General features: G+C 44.9%; 1 protein-coding gene across 1 annotated transcript in view; it reads left to right on the top strand.

The window, feature by feature from the left end:
• Positions 1-4,974: 4,974 nt before the first annotated feature.
• TMEFF1 (transmembrane protein with EGF like and two follistatin like domains 1) overlaps positions 4,975-21,277 on the top strand; it is a gene marked incomplete at its 5' end in the record, with an annotated part of 124,814 nt that continues 108,511 nt past the window's right edge. Inside the window, one exon of the mRNA XM_084280442.1 lies at positions 4,975-5,224. Coding sequence (XP_084136568.1) covers positions 4,975-5,224 — 250 coding nt within the window. The remainder of the gene's footprint in view (positions 5,225-21,277) is intronic.

Here is a 21,277-nt window from a genome sequence, read left to right as displayed (position 1 = left end):
TGCATGGGAAATGGAGGGCTGCAGGGTCACTAAGATGTCCGCTGCCCCACTGCCGGTGTTGCTTGCCCCAGAGCTGTGATTTAGTTATACCAGGGGTAAAGAGGAGACAAACAATCATCAGCCTTCTCTTGCCCACCTCCTAGGAACAGCAGCACCAAGGCCAGCTTTCCTGAGCTCATGCCCTCACTCTGTACCCATTACTGTGCCGGCAAATTCAGTTTGGCCTAAACTGCCTTTCTTTTTCCCTGTCTCTGAGAGGTGTTAAATATTTGATTCACTTGATCAAGCTTCTGGACCAAAAGTTAGATGTGAAACTTTAACAGAGGGCAAATATTGATCCGAGGCTGCTGCCCGTATTTAGTCGTGGACTGAAAGGAGCAAGAGAGTACTGTGCTAAACACTCCTTCTGTTCTGCAAAAAGCCTCCCAGGCAAGAAAACATCTCCAAAATGGTGTTTGCATGGCCAGTGGGTGAATGTGGCAAGATAAACCCGTATGGGGTCTGTTGGAAAGGCTCCCGTGTCCTGCACAGTGACCTCGCTCTAAACCCTGGGCCATGCACTTGATTGCTGAAACACACAGGAATACCACAGAGGAAATTCTCTGTGGTGCTGAAAAATAATTTTAATCTAAATTAAATACAAAATTTAATAGCTAATGAACTATGTATGAAATTAAACTACATATCCAGTAGCACCTGGTCCTCGCTTGGCTGTTTTGGTTTTGTGCTCATTTTATATTATCAGAATGCAACGGGATCATATAGTGAAGATCCTTATTTGTATTATCCAAGTTTTAAGTGCTGAAGGTGGCAAATTTATAGAGGTGTGAGTTGAGATTTTGGGTGCAGATGAGTAGGAAAAAATGAGGAAAGATAAATTAATTCAACTATTGGACAAACCATGTAGCTTTAATAAAAATTCAAAAGTGAAATAGTTTCTATGAGAGGACTCCTTCGTCTTGAGGCTTTTGGTAAGGCTGATTCTAGATCTGGTTAGAGAATAAGGTCTTTGGTTCAGGAGAAGAGGCAATAGGCATAATCTGAAATGCAGGAGATTCCCCCTGAACATTAAGGAAATGCTTTGTTACAGTGAAGGTGACTGAGTACTGGCACAGGTTGCCCTGGGAAGTTGTGGAGTCTTTGTCCTTGGAAAGATTCAGAAGCTGTCTGGAGAGGGTCCTGGGCAACAGTTCTCAGTGTCCCTGCTTGAGCAGAGGGTTTGGGCCAGATGATCTCAGAGGTCCCTCCCAATCCCAACCTTCCCATGATTTTTTAATTCTGTGAACACTGTTCCAATTTATACTCTTTATTATTTTGATTTCTTCTTCACAATTACAGGAGCTGGAAACATTTTTTGTTGTGGTCAAGAATGAAAGTTGAAACTCCTAAGTGAAATTCTCTGGCAAAATACCTGGCAAAGGCAGGATTCTACTGCCTGATGCACAGGGGCACAGAGAGCTCCAAGCAACAGTCTAATAGTTTCACTAAATTACAGATCTCTCTTCACCATTTTGTTCTCTAAGATGAAGTAAACCAGTGCTTTCACAATTAAGTGTGTCTGTGTTGTATCCAAATCTCTGGCAAACGAAATGACTCTTGCTGGTCTGGCAGCCTTCTCTCTGCTCTTGCATATTCCCTGCTTCCCTTTGGTTGTGCATCTTCCTACAATTACTGGAGAAAAAAGGGGCAGCGTGGGGGGAGCAGAAACTGTGTGTGCAGCAGCAGCGGACTGAAAAACTGCTGGTGGTGTTTGAGAGCTCACTGAGGATGACAATTTTTGACAATCGTAGAGCTCCCTGCTTTCACAGGAGAGCAGTTGGAGGTGAGCAGAAGTGAAATTATTGTATAATTGCAATAAGGCCACTTTCACTTGCCAAAGATGGAAGGTACCAAATGTGACAGTGTAGTGTGATCTCAAAGACATACCAGATCTGTCATTTCATTGGTCTGCATTCCCTTCATGTGTAACAATTTGTGTTGCAGAACCAGCTTGTTCAAATTCTTTTGGAGTTCTTTTGCTTCTTTAGCTGTCAGGAAAGTGTTTAGGGTTTGGTTTTGGTTTTGATTTTTTTCTTTTTTTAATGCACGTATCAAAGAACAGAATAAGAATGAATACCCAGCTGGCATAGTGTGAATTTGCCAATCAAGCATGACTGTATCACTCACTTAAGATTAGCTAGAGATGCAGCCAGGCAGACAGCACAGCTCAGATGTGGCTTTTCTAGCTAAAAACTGGCATGTCATCCATCCTGGGAGTCAAAGAACAACAACAAAACAACCCCCTGAAGCCAAACCCCATGAGATTTACTTTCAATCTATCTGGATTTGTTAAAATCTCTCATATGATGCTGCACAGGGATTTCCTAAGCTGAAGGAGACAGGGAACAGAACCAAAACTACAGATTCATTTGGGAACTCACCACAGAAGACAACACGCTGCCCTGGAAGGGGAATGTTTAAACTGGTAGAAGTTACTATTACTGTTCCAAGTTTGTTCTGGAACCAATAGTTTGTACCTGCATATATTTTCATTAGCAAGAAAGTGGGAGTGATCTGGACACAAAGAACTGGGGAGGATTGTCAGCAGAATGGAGGTTCAGAATATCCCATGGAGGCGACTACATAAACTTGAGAACTGGAATAACAGAAGTGAGATGAAATGCAATAATGGAAAAGATAAGGTCGTGCACTTAGACATTTATAAAAAGCATTTTTATTATGGACTGTAAATGACAAATAGAAGGAGTTGCCTGTATTAGTCACTCACAGCATGACCCTGAACCACCAGTGAGATCTGGTCATATAAAGAGCAAATTGGCTGCATGAGAAAAGGTTGTTTTGGAAGGAATTTGGTGAGGCTACTTCCATGGCAAAGACTGGCAATACTTTGTGAAAAACTGCTAGGTGTTCCATGTCAGCGACGCTGAAGAAACCTGGATTCAAGTTGTGTCTAGTGCAGAAAAAATCTGAGTTACAGAGACTCTGAGTTACAGAAGTGACTGAGAAGGCTTACTGACAGGCTACACAAGTTGAGAGTGGCTGTGACTACTGCCTATAAATATAATAGGGGTTTGAATGGAAGGGACAGAGAAATAAGGAAAAGTAGGTATGAAGTGGTTTTGAATGCATTTGGATGGGGTGTTTGGAGGAGCTTACTAACATAGAGGTGAGGGCAGTTCTGGTCCAGTCCTCCAGCAAGAAGTTCAGGAAAACACTGTATTTACTGTCAGACAGATCTGATTGTGTTTATGGAAAGGGTTGTAGAAATATTTGCTCCTATAACAGCAAAGATCTATGCCAAACCCATGGTCTAAAGACCCAAAACAAGGTTTACCTGCTTTACAGAACAGATTGCACTCTGCAGACCCTGGCAAGCTTTAAACAACCCAGCCAACACATCTCAGCAGCCCAGTTGGAGCAGAACAGAGCTCGTGGGAGTCAAGGTACCTCGCCTTACCGAGGAGCACATCTAGCATCACTGCTGGCAAAGGGAGCGAGCGAGGAGTTACAGCCTCACGCTCACTCAGAGACAGTCAGCGTTGAACTCCCTGTGCCAAAAGGAAACGGCTCGCCCGGTCTTGGTAACACAGGGCTCACATCTTCATCGACGGATTTGAGAAGACAACAGTCTGACTTCATGTGCTTGACCACTGTGCCTACCCAAAGCTTACTGCTGGATTTATGGCCTTATTCTCCACTGCTCCAGTTAACAAACAACTCGAAGGTCTCCGCACACAAGCCTCATACCCAAGAGCGAGCTGGCGGCACGCAGTAGCACCGAGAGCAAGGAAACAGGCAGCTCGTGCTCCTGGAAAAGGAATGGTTTGTACAGTGGATTAAAAAACTTGCATGCAATGTGACAGGCGAGACAGGAGTAATTCTTGCTGAATGCAAAGCGTTGCCCTGTGTTTTCCCTATGCAAAAACGGTAACGGCGCTGTCAGTGTACGCCAGGCTTCCAGCCGCAGAGCGAGATGCCGAGGGTCCGCACCCGAGATGCGACGTGCCTGGCACCCTGCACCCGCACCGTGCTTCTGACCCTCTGGAGCCCCCCCATGTGAGCGACCCGGGAAACCCGAGGTAATAAAAGGACTGTGTCACAAGTCGCTCTCTTCACCGTAAACGTACTTATTAACTTGGACCGGCACAAATGCTCCCACCATGCGTGCTGGGCTCCCATTAAGGAACAATTAAAAACAGCCCTTACAATTAATGAATAACAGAGATGGTCTCTTCGCTTTCCTCCCCATCCCCGCTCACCCCGGCGTTATTAGCGAATAATAAACCATCCCGCGGGATGACAAGCGATATGCCAGGGGCCCTCCTTCCTCGCCGCCCCCTGGGACGCGCTCCGCTTTCATTCACCCATCAGCGTTATCCCCGCACGCCTTCCGGCGGTACCGACCACCGGCCCGGCCCTACCCGGCCCGGCCCCCCGCGGCGCCGGGGTCCCCCCCTCCCCGCCGCTCCCCGCGGGGGCGGCCCCGCCGTGCGGGCGGGCGCTGCCGCCGCTCGCCCTGCCCGCCGCGCGAGGAGAAGCCCCTCACCTCCCCTCCGGTCCCGGGGGAGGGGGCTGCCATCACGTGTGCTTCCTCCCCCTTCTCTCTCTCTCTCTCTCCCTCCTCCTCCTCCCCCTCCGCGGCGGCGGCGGCGGCAGCAGCAGCAGCAGCAGCCGCCTCGGCTCCGCTCCCTTTGTTGCAGGCGGAGCGGCGGCGCTGCCGGGCGCCGCGCACAAAGGAGCGCGGCCGGGGCGAGGCGGCCCCGCCGGCGGCCAGGAGCGGAGGCGGCCGCCGCACCGCCGGGCTGCGGGCACCGCGCTGCACCGCCGGGGCCAGCCCTGCCCGCGGCCGGGCAGCGGGCGGAGGCGGCGGCGGCAGCGGGTCTGTGGGGCCGCCGCGGCGGGGATGCTGAAGGTGTGCTCCGGAGCGGCGGAGAAAGGACGGTCCCGCCCGGGCGGCGCCGCGGGCTCCGGTTGATGCTGCGGGCCTGCCGCCGCCGCCATCCCGTTGCCGCCGGCGCTGCTTCTCGGCCGTCCCTCGCCATGCTGGGAGAGAGCCCGGCCGCCGCCCGGCCGCTCCTGCGAGCGGGACCCCCTCTGGCGCTGTGCTACACCTCGGCCCTCCTGGTGCTCGCCCTCTCCGCGCTGCCCGCCGGCCGCGCCTCCCACCCCCTGCCCGGCTCCGAGTGCCAGGGCGGCGGCAAGGGGAAAGGCATCAACTGCTCAGGTAATGCCCCGCCGGCTCCCGCGCCCTCCCCGGCTCCGCTCCCACCCGTGCGGGCAGCCCACGCGTGCACGTGGGGGGCCGAGCGCGACCCCCCTGCTCCCGCCGGCCCGGACCGGTGCGGCGCGGCGATGCGATGCGCTGCGGGCGGCGGAAAACAAAGGAGCGGCGGCCCGCCCCGGCCGCGGGGTGCGGCTGGCCGGCACCCCGGCCGGCGGGGACATCCCCCCCCGCCCCTTTTCCAGGGGAGGTGGTGGTGGGGGAACACCCGCGGCGGAGCCCCCTCCCCAGCGGCTCTCCGCCGAAAGGAAGGAGTTCGCCGCCGTCTCTCGTCTTTTGTTGTTCCCCTCGGCTCCCCCGCCGCGGTGCCGGCAGGTGCGCGCCGGCCGCCCCTGGGGCTGCCCGCAGCCCGCCCCGTCCTCCCAGCCGCCCCGAGCCCGTCCTGCCGCAGAGAGGGGGGTCCGAGCCGCGAGGCAGCCCTGAGCGCAGCCCCTCCGGGCCGCTCACACGGGCTCTTCCTTCGGGCTCACTCCGTTCGGGTGCGCAGCCCAGACCCGGGGCAACCTCTCCATCCGTCCTCCCGCCCGCTGCTGTGTAGATGCTCTCTGGATGCGGTGTCGGCAGTTAAATACCCCGTGATGTGCGCGGAATGAGGTTTTTGGGGATTTCTCCCGTCTTTGGCTGCATGACAGGAGAATGCTTTATTATGCCTGCCCACCCTATGCATAAGTCTATGCTGGTACAGTACAGTTGCGGTGTGGACGAATTGGTTTGGCGTGACAGCGGCGCGTTTTCCTTTATCTTGAGGGATACGATGTTTGTAAAGTAGGACAAAGTAAATACATGCAATATAAAGTTTACATTTTGTTAGAAGGACTTGTTTTTCTTCTAAAACTAATATTTAGAAAAGGGTTGGGTTGTTTTTCCTCCCCCAAATTGCTGTTTATGCCTCCTACGGGTTTTTCTCTTTTTTTTTTTTAAAGGATAGGTTTATTCCATTGCAAGGATCACCGGGGAGAGCCGCACAAAGTGCCTTCTCCAAGGTGATGAACGTTTCTTGCCCTGTGCTCAGAGCCTCCCCCCGCCCCCCCGCCCCCGGCTCCCATTGTCTTCAGCAGGATTCGGGAGGTAGTTTCCACGTTGGAAGGAGCTCTGTCTCGGTACCCCCTAGCATTCGGGTCCCCAAACTATGTAACTGCTTTAAAGAAATGAGTGAATGGAACGGTGATCTTCCTCCTGGTTACATTTTATAATACGGACAGTGCTGCTAAGGCAGGCTATCAAATTTGCAGGCAGGCAAACTCTGGCAAAATCATTTTTCAATCTAATAAATCTTAACTGCTATTCACTCTGGATATGCTCATTTGTTCTTCATTTTAGCCCGTTTAGACATGTGCAGTGTTTCTGTGTGATGCCACAGTGGTACCGCTTTACCGCTGCCCGACTTTTTCATTCCATTTGTATGAATATCATGGTTGTTTCTGAAGAGAGGTTAATAGGTTAATGTGTCACCGGCGTTAGCGGCTTACCCATCAGAGACATGTGGGTCATTAGACCATGGCATGAACATAAATCAGTGGGATTAAATATGGGAGGCTGATGACATATATGAGGAAGTTTCTAAGATAATGTGGAACAAGCTGATAAAATTCTTTGGAAACCATCGCGGAAAGAGGGCTTTCCAACCTGGAATTAGAAAACTGTATGCTGTGTTGAAGGCTTTTGGAGTGATTCGGTTCTACTAAAAATAAGCAGAAGCAAATATATGTCCTATATATGTACGTATGACAGGTGCTGTTTTTAGTGTAACTACAGAGATATGCAGGGAATAATTAATTTTCAAAGGCAGTGGCAAGAATCTCCTGTGTGTTAACTGTCTCACGCAAAACTGCCATATTTCAGTTCTCAGCACTAATTTTGAGAGAACTGATACCTGTCATACCTGGGATGGATTTTCCCCTCGCTTACCTCTGCGTAGCTTCCTTAGCTTTTAGTGGGTAAGCTACTCCCTAGCAAAGATGAGTTTCCTATATTTACACGTGGGGCCAGACGTCGGCATTAGCACTTTTCTCAGTGGACTGCTACCGTGTACATTGCTATTTGTGCTGAAAGTTATGCTTAAGAACACTATTAATACTTTTTCTTTAAACATTTGGACTTTCTAAATTACTTTCCATACTCAGAGAAGCAAAACTCTTCTCTCCTCTGTTAGTTTGTTGTTTTAGTATTTGCATCAGGTTGACCTCCTGCCTTGGAACAGCTTCTTATGCTTTTTGGGGTGGTTCCCAAGCTTATAACATTTTATCATCCCTAGATTATGTGGCTACCTCTATTTTTTTGTTAAATTTTTAGGAAATGCTGAACTCCTTTATTCCTCCAGAATATATTGTTGAAGAAAGCATTTGCTGTAGCAAAAGAACATTGCAAGGTAGAAGACACAGGCAGACAACAGGAAAATTAAGGTAGCTATTTCAGCCTTGGTTCTGCCCTTTCGGCACATGCATTGTAGTTTGGGCTTTTGTTAAATTATTATATCATTACATCATCCCTGACCAATGGGAAATCACGAGGGAAAAGCTGTGCATGTTGTCTACCTGGATTTTAGTGAAGCCTTTGATGCTGTTTCCCACACCATTCTGCTGGAGAAACTGGCTGCTCATGGCTTGGAGAGGCGTACGGTTCTCTGGGTAAAAAACTGGCTGGCTGGCTTGCTGGGTCCAAAGAGTTGTGGTGAATGGAGTTAAGTCCAGTTGGCAGCCAGTCACAAGTGGTGTTCCCCACCATACTGGGGCCAGTTCTCTTTTTATCAGTGATCTGGACGATGAAATCGAGTGTGCCCTCAGTAAATTTGCAGGTGACACCAAGTGCATGAGCGTTGATCTGCTTGAAGGTAGGAAGGCCCTGCAGAAGGATCTGGACAAGTTGGTTTGATGGGCCAAGGGCAATTGTATAAAGTTCAACAAGGTTAAGTCGCAGGTCCTGCACCTGGGTCACAACAACTCCAAACAATGCTACAGGTTTAGGGAAGAGTGGCTGGAAAGCTGCCCAGCAGGAAAGGACCTAGGGGAATTGGTTGACAGCTGATAGCATATAAGCTGGCAGTGTGCCCAGGTGACCAAGAAAGCCAACACCATCCTAGCTCATCTGAGAAATAGTGTGACCAGCAGGACTAGGGAAGGGGCCACACCTCGAGTACCGTGTTCGGTTTTGGGCCCCTCACTACACTAAGGCTTTGAGGTGCTGGAGTGTGTTCAAAGAGCAGTGAAGGTGGGTGAAGGGTTTAGAGCCAAGCCCCCTGTGAGTTGCTTACTGAAGGAACTGGGGTTGTTAAACCTTGAGAAAAGGAGGCTTGATCACTCCTGGAAGGAGGTTGTAGCCAGGTGGGTGTTCATCTCTTCTCCCAAGTAACAAGCAACAGGGCAAGCAGAAATGGTCCCAAGTTGCACCAGGGGAGGTTTAGATTGGGATAACTGGAACAGGCTACCCAGGGAACTGGTGGAGTCAGCTTCCCTGGAGGTATTGAAAAGACATGTAGATGTGAGACTTGATTTTAGAGGTCTTTTCCAACCTAAATTATTCTATGATTTGATATAATCAAGTGATTAGGGCAGGAAGCAGTCATACCTGGAGTCAGTTGCTGCTGTGGACTTGTATGTATTAGTTCATCAGTCAATCCATACTTTGCTAAGCTAGGAAAACTGAACTAGCCTCATTTTACCCAGAATGGGGTAAATCACAAGTTGGTGTTTGTTTCTGGAAGAGAGAATCTTAGAGCTGATGTTTTAGAGTTATTATTCCCTACCTGTAATTCATTTTATGTAACATTTGTAGTACTCACTGACTGTCCACAAGCAGGGTGGTGTGGTGCTTGCTTCTCTGCTCAGGCTAGAAGATAACCTTGTCCTTTATAAAGTCTATGAACTACATGGGGTTATTAAGAATCCTGATTGTAAAGGTAAGTACAAAGTGTAGTTAGCACACGAGCTCCTAATCCTCTGGTACTCTCCAGACACACAGGGGCATCTTCAGTTTCAGTCTGATTGAACCTCTGATGTCAGATACACTCTGGTCACACGTGTGGCAGACACAGGGGTTGCAATTTGATCGTAACTGACCAAATGCTGAAGGCGTGGGTGAGAGGTACACAGACTTAACAAGAGAGCTTGCTCAGCATGTTGGTTTGGATTTGTACACTCAGGATGGTGATTAACAGAGATGCATTTCTGCTGGAAAGCCTTTCAGCTTGCTGCTCCTTTGTGTGATAAAATATGCTTGTTTGGGATGATTCCACACACCTCCTATGAGCCTCACAGGCCATATGCTGCCCCTGGTTTCTTAAATTCTCTTAGGGTGAAGGGAGTAAAGATAAAATTGCTTCAAGATAGCTGATTGAGGATTGAATGAAGTCAAGGAAAAATTAAGGACACCTCTTTCACAGAATTCCTCTTCTGAGGGGTATAAACACTTTCCTTTTACACAGTCATAACATGTTTGAAATAGTACGTAGATAAAAGTAGGTGGAAGTTACTGATTAGGGAAGGGGATGGAGGGACAAAGGAAAGTATCCATCCTGCAGATGGCTGACTGTGTGATGGGCTGTTTATTGAGCATTGAAGCACAAGCTGTCAAAAAGCTTGTAAATTTTTAGACAGAACAGCAGAGAAAGCTATAGTGGAGCCATCCTTCACCATATATACATTATCTTAACTTTCAATATGCTTTAGAGAAATGGTTTCTGCCCTGAAATAACTCATGGAGTAAATTAGACAAACAGAGAATGTGGAAACAGTAGAAAAAAAAAAGAGGTGAAGCAGAGAATGTGGTAAGCCAACAGCAGTATGACAAGCACAAGTAAAGCTCATGTCTTTTGATATTTTGTAATGCGGTGGGATGAGAAGGGAGGGGTAGACATCATCGGCGCGACAAAAGCATCTGAAGGCTGGACAAGAGGGATGGGAATGGAATGTGTTGACTGATACGTGAGCAGAAGGGAGTAAGGAAGCAGTGTGAGAAAAGATGCACAGCTGAGAGTGAAAGCAGCTCACAGAGAGTGGATCAAGGTGGCAAGAACCGGGCATGTCCTATGCTTTTGTTTTAAAGCATGCCCTTGTCCCTTGTGTGAACAGCGCGATAGAGGATGAAGAGTTGGGAAGGGCACAGAAAGTGAGTGAGGCAAGTGAAAGGAGGTCCAGTTTAAATACAGATAAGGCAGGAACATCCAGGAGCGTGACCATAAGTCTGTGTCACATGACAACAGATGAAAAATTACATTAATTACTGATTACTGCACACACCCAAAGAGGGAGCTGTACATTTGAAGTATAGCTGCTGTCACTGTTACTGGATATCCACGTGATATCATAGAGGAATAACACTGCTTTTTGTCTGAAACTTCTGTCTGCTTTCAACCATCGATGAACGTTGTCTCATTCTGAATCTGCAAGTCTTTTTCCTCAGCATCTCTAGCTGAGGTTCTTGTTCCTCCATATCCTTGATGTGAAGCGGAGGCTGTTTGATTAGGGACTGTTTCCATTACATTGTTAGAATGTCATTGAGTCTGTCCCCCAGACCCTGTATCAAGGATGCTGCTGCTTACTACTGCTGGGTACCAGTTTTAGCAGAAGAGACATAGCACACACATTTCAAGAAAAATTTTACCTGCTCAAGCCTTGCCTGCATACCTCTTTCGTGCCCACTGTAATCAAGGACTAGAAATTGCCTGAATTCTTCTGCATTCAGGGTGCAGGCTACCAGCGGTGTGCTCTGGCCTAATGCGTGACAGCTTGTGGGAATGGTGGGGAATGGTGAAATCTGAGGTCATAGAGTCCATACCAAAGCAGGGGAGTACTTGGAATATGTTTCCTCAGCAGGAAACGGTCTCTGCTTGAATGTTGCCTGTGCTAACTCTGCTTCCTTCTAAAGCGGTCTGACAGTGGCAGAATGAGACATTCAGAATTTTAAAAGTGCTAAAAAACCTAAATGAACAAGATGATGGCAGGGTAAGGAACACAACATTTGGGGCACAGGCTCTAAGTGCCTCAGGAAACAGTTTCCTAGGGAGATGATTATTCAATCACCTTTGTAAGGGCCTCTTTCTCAGAAGCATCTAAGACATGTCAGCGCTGAGGAGAAGGCACACTTTCAAAAGTGCTGTCTGTAGTTATTGACAAATTACAGCTTTAGGGCTCAAACCAGGATGAACTGTCACTACCTTAAGGCATGTTACCTGTTATGTGTGAGCTGTTGCAGCTGAAAACATCACCTTTTTCCCTAGGATAGAGAGTCTAAAGCTACTCACATCTGGTACATCTGCACTGGGAGATGAAGACCTGAGTTTATAAGTGGCTGGGACAAGACGGGTTTTATGTATTCTCTTTCACACTGCAGGCTTGTGTGTTGTCTGCAATTTGGGTACAGACTGTCCCTGGTATGACGGGGAAGAGCTGAACTGAAGCATATATCTCCCTTGGTCCTGCCTGTGCCCAATCCACGTGGTGGATGTGAACACAGATTTGGGAGGATACAAACTTCAGGTGCTGCCAGTCTCTGCAGCTCAGCCTTGGTTTCTGCTTGGGCTCAGCAGGATTTCTGTGAACCAGAATCAGATGTGGCCTCAAGACTGGCTTTCATCTGTGCTTATCTGCTGGTACAGACATACCCTTTGTGGGGTTTGTGAAGGTTAAGTGGGTGAGGGTTTCTTTGTGGTGTATCATTCTAAGGTACGTGAGGCCAAAAGACTTTGTGCCCAAGGTATGAAGTCACGTTGGCTGGAATGTAAAGGCAGGAGATGGAAGAGACTTACGGGTTCAGGTAAATTAGACAAACTCTTTTAAGACATACACATCGGGTTTTTTTTAATGATTGCATAGATAAACTTGGTCTGAAATGGTTTATGGGACTGGAATAATTGTTTATTTTATCTAAGATACCATGACTTATGTTCCCATAAATGAATTATAACAGTCAAGCCAAATAAACTGTGATGTGTGTTTGTGCCAATCGAACTTCTGAAGTAAATGATCTAGGCTCAGTTCAGGTTACATGTCACTTTGAGACCATAAGGCATGAATATAAATAAGCTATGAGTAAAAAGCAAAAGCAGTGATTTAAAAGAGAAATTAAAACTCAGACAGTAACATGCACATATTTGTTTTCTTTAGTGTAATTACCTAGACATGATATGTCCTTGCAGTACAGATTGTTATGCTGATTAAAGAGCCAAAAGGTAATTAAAGTAGAATTGAAAGTGTCAGAATAGTAGAAAATCAACTTGTAACAGGTGTCACTCCATCATTGTCACTAGTGGGAACTGGTAGTGCCATGGAGCCTTGACTGAAGGGACTGCACTGAATCCAATTTCTTTACCATTTTTTTTTTGAAAAGGGAAAATGAGGAACTGTTTATTGTGGAAAATACTGCCAAAAAGACCTCTCTGATAATTGCTGGTAAGGAGAGAAGTGTCCTTATTAAGAACAATCTGTCCCTTTTCTTGTTATTGATGCAAGGATAAGCATTTTGTACTTACAGCCTGCTGGTTTTCCTCTAGACTTGACAGCACACTGGATAAAGCAGAGAGTTAATATTTACTTGGGCTGGAAATAAAACGATACTGTGGTCAAGGTCTTTGAGTAGAGAAGTATGAAAGCTGAGAATCCCACAAATATTGACAGGAGGCTCGATTTACCCTTTTCCTATAAGGAGATTATCACGTTCCACCATTGATTTGTCAACTGAAAGTGCTTGTGACTTTTCCAGCCTGTGGCCAGACTTTGGTAAATGTTCTCAGAGCAGGAGGTGGCCATAGTTCCCAGAATAACAGCAGCTGTAACATTTGGGGGAGAAAAAATGGGGAGCACCAGATACATTGAAAAGAACCTATTTTTCTTCCTCTGCACTGCTTCTTGTCCTTCTTGATAAGTACCTAAAGATGCTGTGGAACAGAAGTTGAGATAGAGGACAAGTTTGCATTTTTGAGGTGAAAGCCTGTCTTTTTCTAAGCAGTCTGTAATACTCAGTAGAACTGGAGACCAAGGAAGTTGTTTATAAATGATTCTTAAAAAAAAACATTCTATCTCAAGAATAGTTTTAGATAATAAGAAAATGACAAATAAATAATGTGATGTAAACGAAGTAGTCCTCTCTAATTGCTGTAGTTTATTCTTAGATCGTCTTGAAATTCTAACAGTTCAGAAATACAGAGAAATGTGGGAAGAAAAAGTGTGTGAGAGAGTGGAGTTGGGTTTTGTGGAGCTCCTCAGTGTATAGAGCAGGGCTTGTTTGACAAAATCAATCCATGGTAAATTTTATTTTATGAACCATTTCTTGGCAAAATGGGTCGTCTTTTTGTGATATTTTTCTTCCAGAAAAGGATAAGAAGATGCAGACAAAATCTGCTTAGGAGTAAGTTCAGCAATCAAAATTGTGATCTGATGAAATTAAAGTTTCCTGGAGAACCTTAAATCTGTCCCTTTGTCTTGATGAACAGCAAAAATGTCTCTTTGGTTCTAATTTAGTTCACAGATTGCTTTAAGGGAATCTGAAAGCAGAATTGTTTCATCTTGTTATTAGATAGAAATCTAGTGGTGCCATTAGTTGCTTAACTATTTGGAGTGTATGGGTCACATGCTCTTCAATTTATTTCTTTATTTTTTAAAAGGAAAAAAAAATCAGGTCATTTTTTTACTCCTTAAGATTTTTACCAGGAAACCTTTGTCTTCTTTGGAGGGGGGTGGGGTGAGCAAGATGCCAGTGGAGCTCATTGCTGGAACAGTACCCAGAAGACTTCTGGTTTGCTACCCAGCTACATCTACAGACCTGACTGGGTGTGAGCTGGGAGACTGATGTGCATTTCTGACGTGAATTTCTGTTTGCTGATGTGAATTTCTCTGTTTAACATTACACTGATAGCAATGTTCACTTTTTTTAAGTTGCTCTAAAACGGCCCCATTGGTCATAGTGCGGTTGGTGAGGAGGTGGTGTTTGACTAGCAAATCGGGATTTGCTTTAGGATAATTTAAATTCTCATTATAGTAGACAGTTTAAAGGACTGAAAAGGCAGGACTTTTCTGGTAATAGATTATGTGTTACAAGAGCAGTATTTAAAGGATCTCTTCCAAAATAAAATCAAATCCTTGTAATACCTCTCTTTTGACTTAGTATTATAAAAATAAATTTAGTTGCAATTGCAGTCTTGAAAAACCCACATTACATAACCGTGTCCAAGCTGGCAGGATCCTCATCCACGCTTCAAAAATAGTGTTAATTAAGAACATCAGGAAAACACGTGGAAACGAAGGGGGAGAAAATCGGAAACAAGACAGAACTGTCAGTGATTTTTTCTGAAGGGACCTGCCTCCTCTCAGTAGCTGCCAGCTTCTCCCCTAGCCTGTTTCTACCAGGCTGAGACCTCACTATGCTCCTGTATGTCTTGAATAAGTGCAAAACTCTTCTGTACTCTTGTAAAAGACGCATAGAGCCTCCCGTGGGGTGCAGCTTGGGAAGAGAACAGGTCTGATGTTCTTGACAAACAAACAAAAGAATGTTTGGGACATGAAATGTTTCTTCTCAGGTTTGGTCTGGAGGCCAAAATCTCCTGAAATTCGGCTCTGCCTGGCCACAAAGACTCCATAAGCAACCTCATTCCAGCTGCCTGGCCTGTTGGCAGGCAACAGCCAAGTTCCTCGAGGAAAGGCTGGGGGGCATCTCCTCTGTCTCACAGCAATCTCACGGAATCAATGTGGAAGCAGATGGGGTGAATGGGGGTGGCCAGGCAAGCCAGGGAGCTGGATCTGTACAAAGCCTGGTTAATCTGTCCTCGATCAACATAGCGATTGTAGTTTGAGACGAACATGAAATGCTCAACTTTAGGAGCTCCAACTGCTTCACCCCAGCCCCAGCCCCGATTATTTCGCAGCCTGGCACATTTCCACCCAGCTTCTGAGTTTGACACGTATCAGTGTTCACCTACTGCTGATCAAAAAAAAATCCTGATTTAAGAAGCACTTAACCGATCTCAGTCACCCACTGTTGTGAGCGCTGCATGTGATGAGGGAAGAAGAAACACGGAGCCCCCGGTGAAATCATTCTGTCTCATCTACTTGTGTGCGACTGTAGAAAACCTTCTGTAAGCACACATATTTCAGCAGTGGGTGAGAGAGTGATCCATTGCTTAAACCTGAAGCATACAGAGGAGTTTGTTGTACCTTACAAGAGTTGTACTTGCTCTCCTATTCACAGACTTAGTCACGTGCAGTTTCATGTATGACGACAAGAAATGAGCGATGAACATCACTCAGAAATTAATGAATTTCCTGTAAAATGTTAAACCCAGCAATAATCTTAACCAAAACAGCATGAAAGATTGAGATATGGGCTAGGTAAAGGTGCTGGTGTGTATGCAGAAAATGCCCATAATAGTCTAGGCATCTAAAATGAGTGAGTGCTTTTGAAAATGGAAATTTTAATCTTAAGGGTGTCTGTAAAACACAAGACCAAGATGTAAAGTCTTTAGCAGTTGATGGAGATAGCTCAAACAGTGTCTTCAACAAAGTATTTCCATAGAAAGTTTGACAAAAATTGGTGGCTGGATAGCAGCTTGCTGCTCTAAAACTTGGGGAAGCATTGATCTAATTAACTGTTTACATTTTGCTAATTAGTATCGACTCTTTGTGCTGCCTTTATCTGATCCCTCCGGGAGAGGCAGAGGTCAGTGTGTTGTGATGAATGGGTTCTCAGGGGCTGAGCAGAACAGCAAAAAAATCTGTAGAAAGGCTAAAGAAAGGTGTTGGGGGGTGTGTGTGTGGGGATGTCCCCAGAATGATTCTGCCTTGTGCAGTGGTAGGTGGATGGAGTGTTCCTTTCCTTTCCTAAAGTGCTGTGTCTCTCTGGCAGCTTTTCCTTCATCCTCCACCTCTCAGAGAAGTTTACCCAGTCAATTCTGCGAGGCAGAGTGATTCTTCCCTGTCTTGGTCAGAAGTATAATTTTATGGAAGTATCATTTCAAGGTTATAAAAGTGAATATAAAATAGGCAGGCTCCTGTTGAGGCTATCGAAATTTTTCGGGTTGGGAAGGCAATTTATTTCATTGCATTTCCTCTCTGTTTAACTGCAGCCTATGTCCTTTTCTATGCTCGCACGAGTGTTGACACCTTCAAAGAATGTCTTTGCAGAAATAGTTATATCTGTTTGACACGTGAGAAATTGGTTCTGAGCTGTAGGAAATACTCTTTTACACATCAGATACTAGTGGCTATGGTAAGGATGAAACAAAAATTTTGGCTAGAAAACACAAAGAACTGCTCCTTTTTTTTTCTTTTCTTTTTTTTTTTTTTTTTGAAGTGAGTTTATCATTATCTTGATGCTCTTTGTTAAAACCTCTGTCTGTAATATAGAAGAGTTATCCAGGTGTTAGAACACAACCTCCCCATTTGCAAGTGATATTCATGCTGCCGGTTGAACAAACAAAGAACATCACTGGAACCAGGCTCCGAATTTGAGTGTTTTGGGTGATTTATCTACCAGATGGTAAATGCAGTCCAATGTAAAAAAATTAGTCTGGGAGCAGGGAATCAATCATCCAGCACACTGATCAGCAAAGGGATTTGGGTGTTATAGCAGAAAAATTAATGAGCTGGCAATCCACTGCAGAGCAGCATTAAAACAAAAAGATACTACACTGTAATAAAAGACTCTTCACCCAGAAGACAAAAGAGATGAACATACTGCTTTATGAGACACTTGATAAACCTAATCTAAAGCAGTGTATCAGGTATCAAACCCCCTAATATTATTCCAACATAATGATCAAAAATTTCAGTATCAAAATCTGGAAATCAGACCTGATTTAGGAGAGTGAAGTTTTTCACTGCTTTCACATTTGTTTTCCAAATACATTGGCTCTTCTGTCATAGGAATTACTTATTAGTATTCTATATGGTAGCAATAGATATTTCTATGCTATTTAAAGTCACAGTACAGTGCGTTCAGAATTGCCTAATGAAAGATTATAAAGTACAAGTACTAGCTTTATGCTGTAATTATATCTTTCTGTAAAGATCTTGAAAATGTATCCCTAGCCCCTTCCAGTTATTCAGGCTACAGGAGATCAGAATAGCTCTGCCACCAAAAACTCTTCACGACTTTTCTCTAATTTTTCATAGGAAGCTATTGAGTCTCCATCTAGAAAAGACAAAATATGGTTCTTGTGCCAAATTTCCACTTCTTGATTTACTTTTAAAAAATTATTATTTTTTTAATTATAAGTATTTGGTGGAGGTCAGGCTTTTTGGGAAACGACACCACATACAGGCTGCCTCTGCAGTGGGGCAGGGCAGGGTTTTCACACCAGCAGCAGAGCCTGGCTATGCTGGTGTGGGGCCACTTGACACAGGTGAAGAATGTGGCTGTGGGTCCCCTCTCAAGCCTAAGGGATCAAAGTTACTCCTGTGACTGTGAGCAGTTGAAAGAAGTAGGTTGGAAAATACCTCTTTTCTACTGTGGTAAGCTGCTATTCCTGTGTATGTCCTTGGGATAACCACTTTTATTTCTGAAAACAGCCAAGGAGGTAGGAAACCTTAATGCCATACCATCCTCTGATTTGGCCTTTTCTTGTTTGGTTTGGGTTTTTTTTTTTCTTGTGGGTGGGGATTGGTACGCTGGTGAACAGCTAGCGAAGCGCACAACAGAAATCTCTGGTGTCCCTGTACATCATGCAAATGTTATCCCCAAATGGCTTTTCACTTAGTAATTCCTGCTTGAGTTTTTGGGGGGTTTTGTTTGGCTTTGGTTTGGGATTTGGGATTTTGTTTGTTTGAAATGATTCCTGGAAAAAGTTTAATACAAACACAGGGGAAAGGAGCTGATGGTCTAACATCCTAAAGAGTAAAGTTTAGGAAAAGTTTACTCAGGAGTTTTTCCAGAAGTGCTAACCAGTGCTTAATATCAACAAGAGCTCCTAGATCGTGGTCCCTGTGAAAAACAGGTTTCTCCATGTACAAAGTAAACAGTAAGAACCTGCAAATATTAGTCTCATACAGAATAGGTGTGTAGAAACAATGCTTTTCCATAGACATAGCCTGTACCTAAGGGATGGACTTGGTTGCCTACATTTCTCTGAGCCACAAAGACATGTTTGCCTTAAGATTATGCAGAAAATGTAAAAGTAGTTTCTGATGCTGGGCTGGGTTATACTTACACAGCTCCAGTACTGCTCAAGTTCAGCCTGGGTGTAAATAAGAACTGTACCTTGGTCAGTGTATGCATATCTCAGGGCTGAAATTGGTCTTTTATTTAATTTCAGTTGTATGGGTGTGAGACAGAGGGCAGGATTTAGTCATGTGTGTACTTACATGCAGGGTTGTTTTTTTCCTGCTGTATTTATATGGGGATTACTTCTGGCTATATTTTTCCGCCATTTTGGATATGCACAACCCTGTCAAGGTGGTGGCCTGAGGGTGTCTGTGGCCCTGCATTCAAACAGAAAATGCGGATTAACTTCAGATTGGCAACGATGCAAGGCCTATCAGTGCCACAGCAGCAAGATGATTCAGAGCAGGGGTGATAACACCCCTGTGATCCTGGTCCTGTGATCCCAACTGCACCGTGAAGGGGGAGGAAGGTACCTTGGTCACTTGGCCAGCTGTTGGAGGACACAAGTCAAGATGACCTTTGCAATGTCTAGGCAAGGGCGAAATGAGAGCCAGCAAGTCAGAGTTCCTTGATTCTCCACTGTAGGCTAGGTAATAACAGCTAATTTATGGCAATTAGGAAGCCTCCCTCAAGAGCTGTAAGCTGACGCCAGGCATATTTTGGCAGAGTGTCCGCTAGCTGTGCTCCTCGGCCCCAGGAACCACAGGGAAGACTCATGAGCTGGCTAATCCGCCATTACATTTGCTGAGGGAATCCCCAGCGGGCAACCGTGAATAATTTCCACCTGCTTCGTACTGCATGACTGGCCCGACAGGAACAGGGGGGAGGTGGATGAGTACGTTGGAGGAGGAGAGGTGGCCTGTCCTTTAGGTAAGGCTCGTTTCTTACTCCAAAATGCTGGGCATCACAGATCACGTGGTTTTGTCGGTGCAGTGGGCTGCAGAGGTGCCATCAGCTCTGGGAAAGCTGGAGTTGGTGGGTTCTCTGCAAACGTGGTGGTTCTGTGAGCCCCGTGACAGCATCACTGTAGGAGACGGTGAGGCAGGAGTCTGTGCCTTGCTGTATGGATGCCACGCTGTATCAGGCCCTGAAAAATCCTTTCAAGGCTGGTGAAGGGGGTTAGCGGGAGCTTTGGGAATTGTATTTCTCCTTGTGTTTCAGTGAGGATAAACGAGCAGGCAGAGAGGAATTATTAGCGATAGGTTTAGCTGACAGGAATGTGTACAGGAGGAAAAACGTATTCCGCTAAGCTGAGCTACTCCCTGGCAGTGATTTGTTTTTTAGAAGTGTAATATAGTTGTTAAAGTTTGAAAGGAATTGGAGCTGGTGGCTCAAGTCCTTCCTGGTTTCTGTAACGTACTGGAATTACCAGAATTCATTAAGAAACCTGAATGATCAACCAGGGGCTTGTTTGTTTGTTTTCTCCCTGTGACTTTTATGTGGCTGGTTATTTTGTTACTTTTCCAGGGGTTTTGTGACTGTTTAATTATGGTTTTCAAAACTAGTCCTAAATAGCATAGTTGTATGGGTGATTGGAGGAGTTTATGCAAACCTAATTATGCTCCAGCACCATTCATACTCCTTATGTTTCAGGGATATTACCCAAGAGTTAATTTATTTCCTTTCTCTGTACACAAAAAAGAACTCTGATTTTTACAAAGGTAAGTGTATCACAAGAATGGACTGCAATGTCGTTTAATTTATAGATCTGTTAAAGGATTTTAATGAGCCTGCACTGCAAGAGGAATCTGAGGGGTTTCTGTATTAATTTGGAAACTACCAGATTTAACTGTTACATTTTAATTTCTTACATAGCAAATACTCCCTTGTTGGAATTAGCTTCTGTGTAATATCCTGCAAATAAAAAGGTTCTTTTTTCTTTTGAAATCAGTAACTACTTGAGATATTTTCATAAATTCTTGATTTTAATGTAGACTGGCAGAGTCTGTGGGGACCCGGAGGTATGATTCCCACTAATTAAGTTTTGAAGTGTATCCCTGTTGTTTCCTTCTTGAAAAGGTCCTTACTGCTTCAGAACATTCAGCTCTGGCACTAAAATCTTTCAGACCACAGATACTCTAGCAGCTTTTAAAAGTTTTTTGTTGGATAACTCACCTTTTTAAGTAAGGCAATGTTTCATTTCCTGTATCTAGTTAAGTTCTGAAGCTTACTTGGGAATAGTTGGGTTTTCTTTTTTCTCCTCTGCTTTTAAATAGAAAGGTGATATTCCCCCGAAAGAACTTGTCATACATGGTGACTGTCAGGGTGACAGTCAGGAGATGTCCCATGGTATCAAGCCTCCTTGATCACTATTTCTGCACTCAAGCCTGCTCCTCAGAATCACCTGTTTCTTTCTGTTCAACCCCACTGTATACTATTTGCTTAACCACATAGTACAAATGGAATTTAAAACTTTGTTTGAAAAGACCAATAGACAGCTTATATTTAAAAAATAATAAATAGAATAGATACTAGGAATTTTATTTTAAATATTCTTATAATAATCTTGCTCTTATAACTTCTGTGTTGAGAAATTTCCACTTCAAGAAGATAACCAGTAAAATTTTTGGATATGTTTTCAAAGATGTCTCATGGATGAGACTAACCTGATGGTGGCTTTACACTTTTTTTTTGCTGTTAACTACACTTCAAATTTAGGTGAAAACTGGGATGTTAGGTAAATAGTGGATTAGGGTACTTTTATTTTTTTTTAAGTAGGACTTCATACATTCAATGAACAGCTTCAACTGCTGTGAGTTACTGCATCCCACTTGAATTGCTTTGAGAAAAAAAAAGCATCCAGACAATGAGATATGCCCAATTAGTGAATATGTCTGGAAAATTTGATTTGAGCAACTTGTCTAGAATTGCACAAGGACATAAAAATTACATTTGGTCGAATAACATTAA

Source organism: Gallinula chloropus (genome assembly GCF_964237585.1).
Source record: "Gallinula chloropus genome assembly, chromosome: 2".
NCBI classification, from domain to species: Eukaryota; Metazoa; Chordata; class Aves; order Gruiformes; family Rallidae; genus Gallinula; species Gallinula chloropus.
This window is presented reverse-complemented; position numbering and strand designations above follow the sequence as displayed.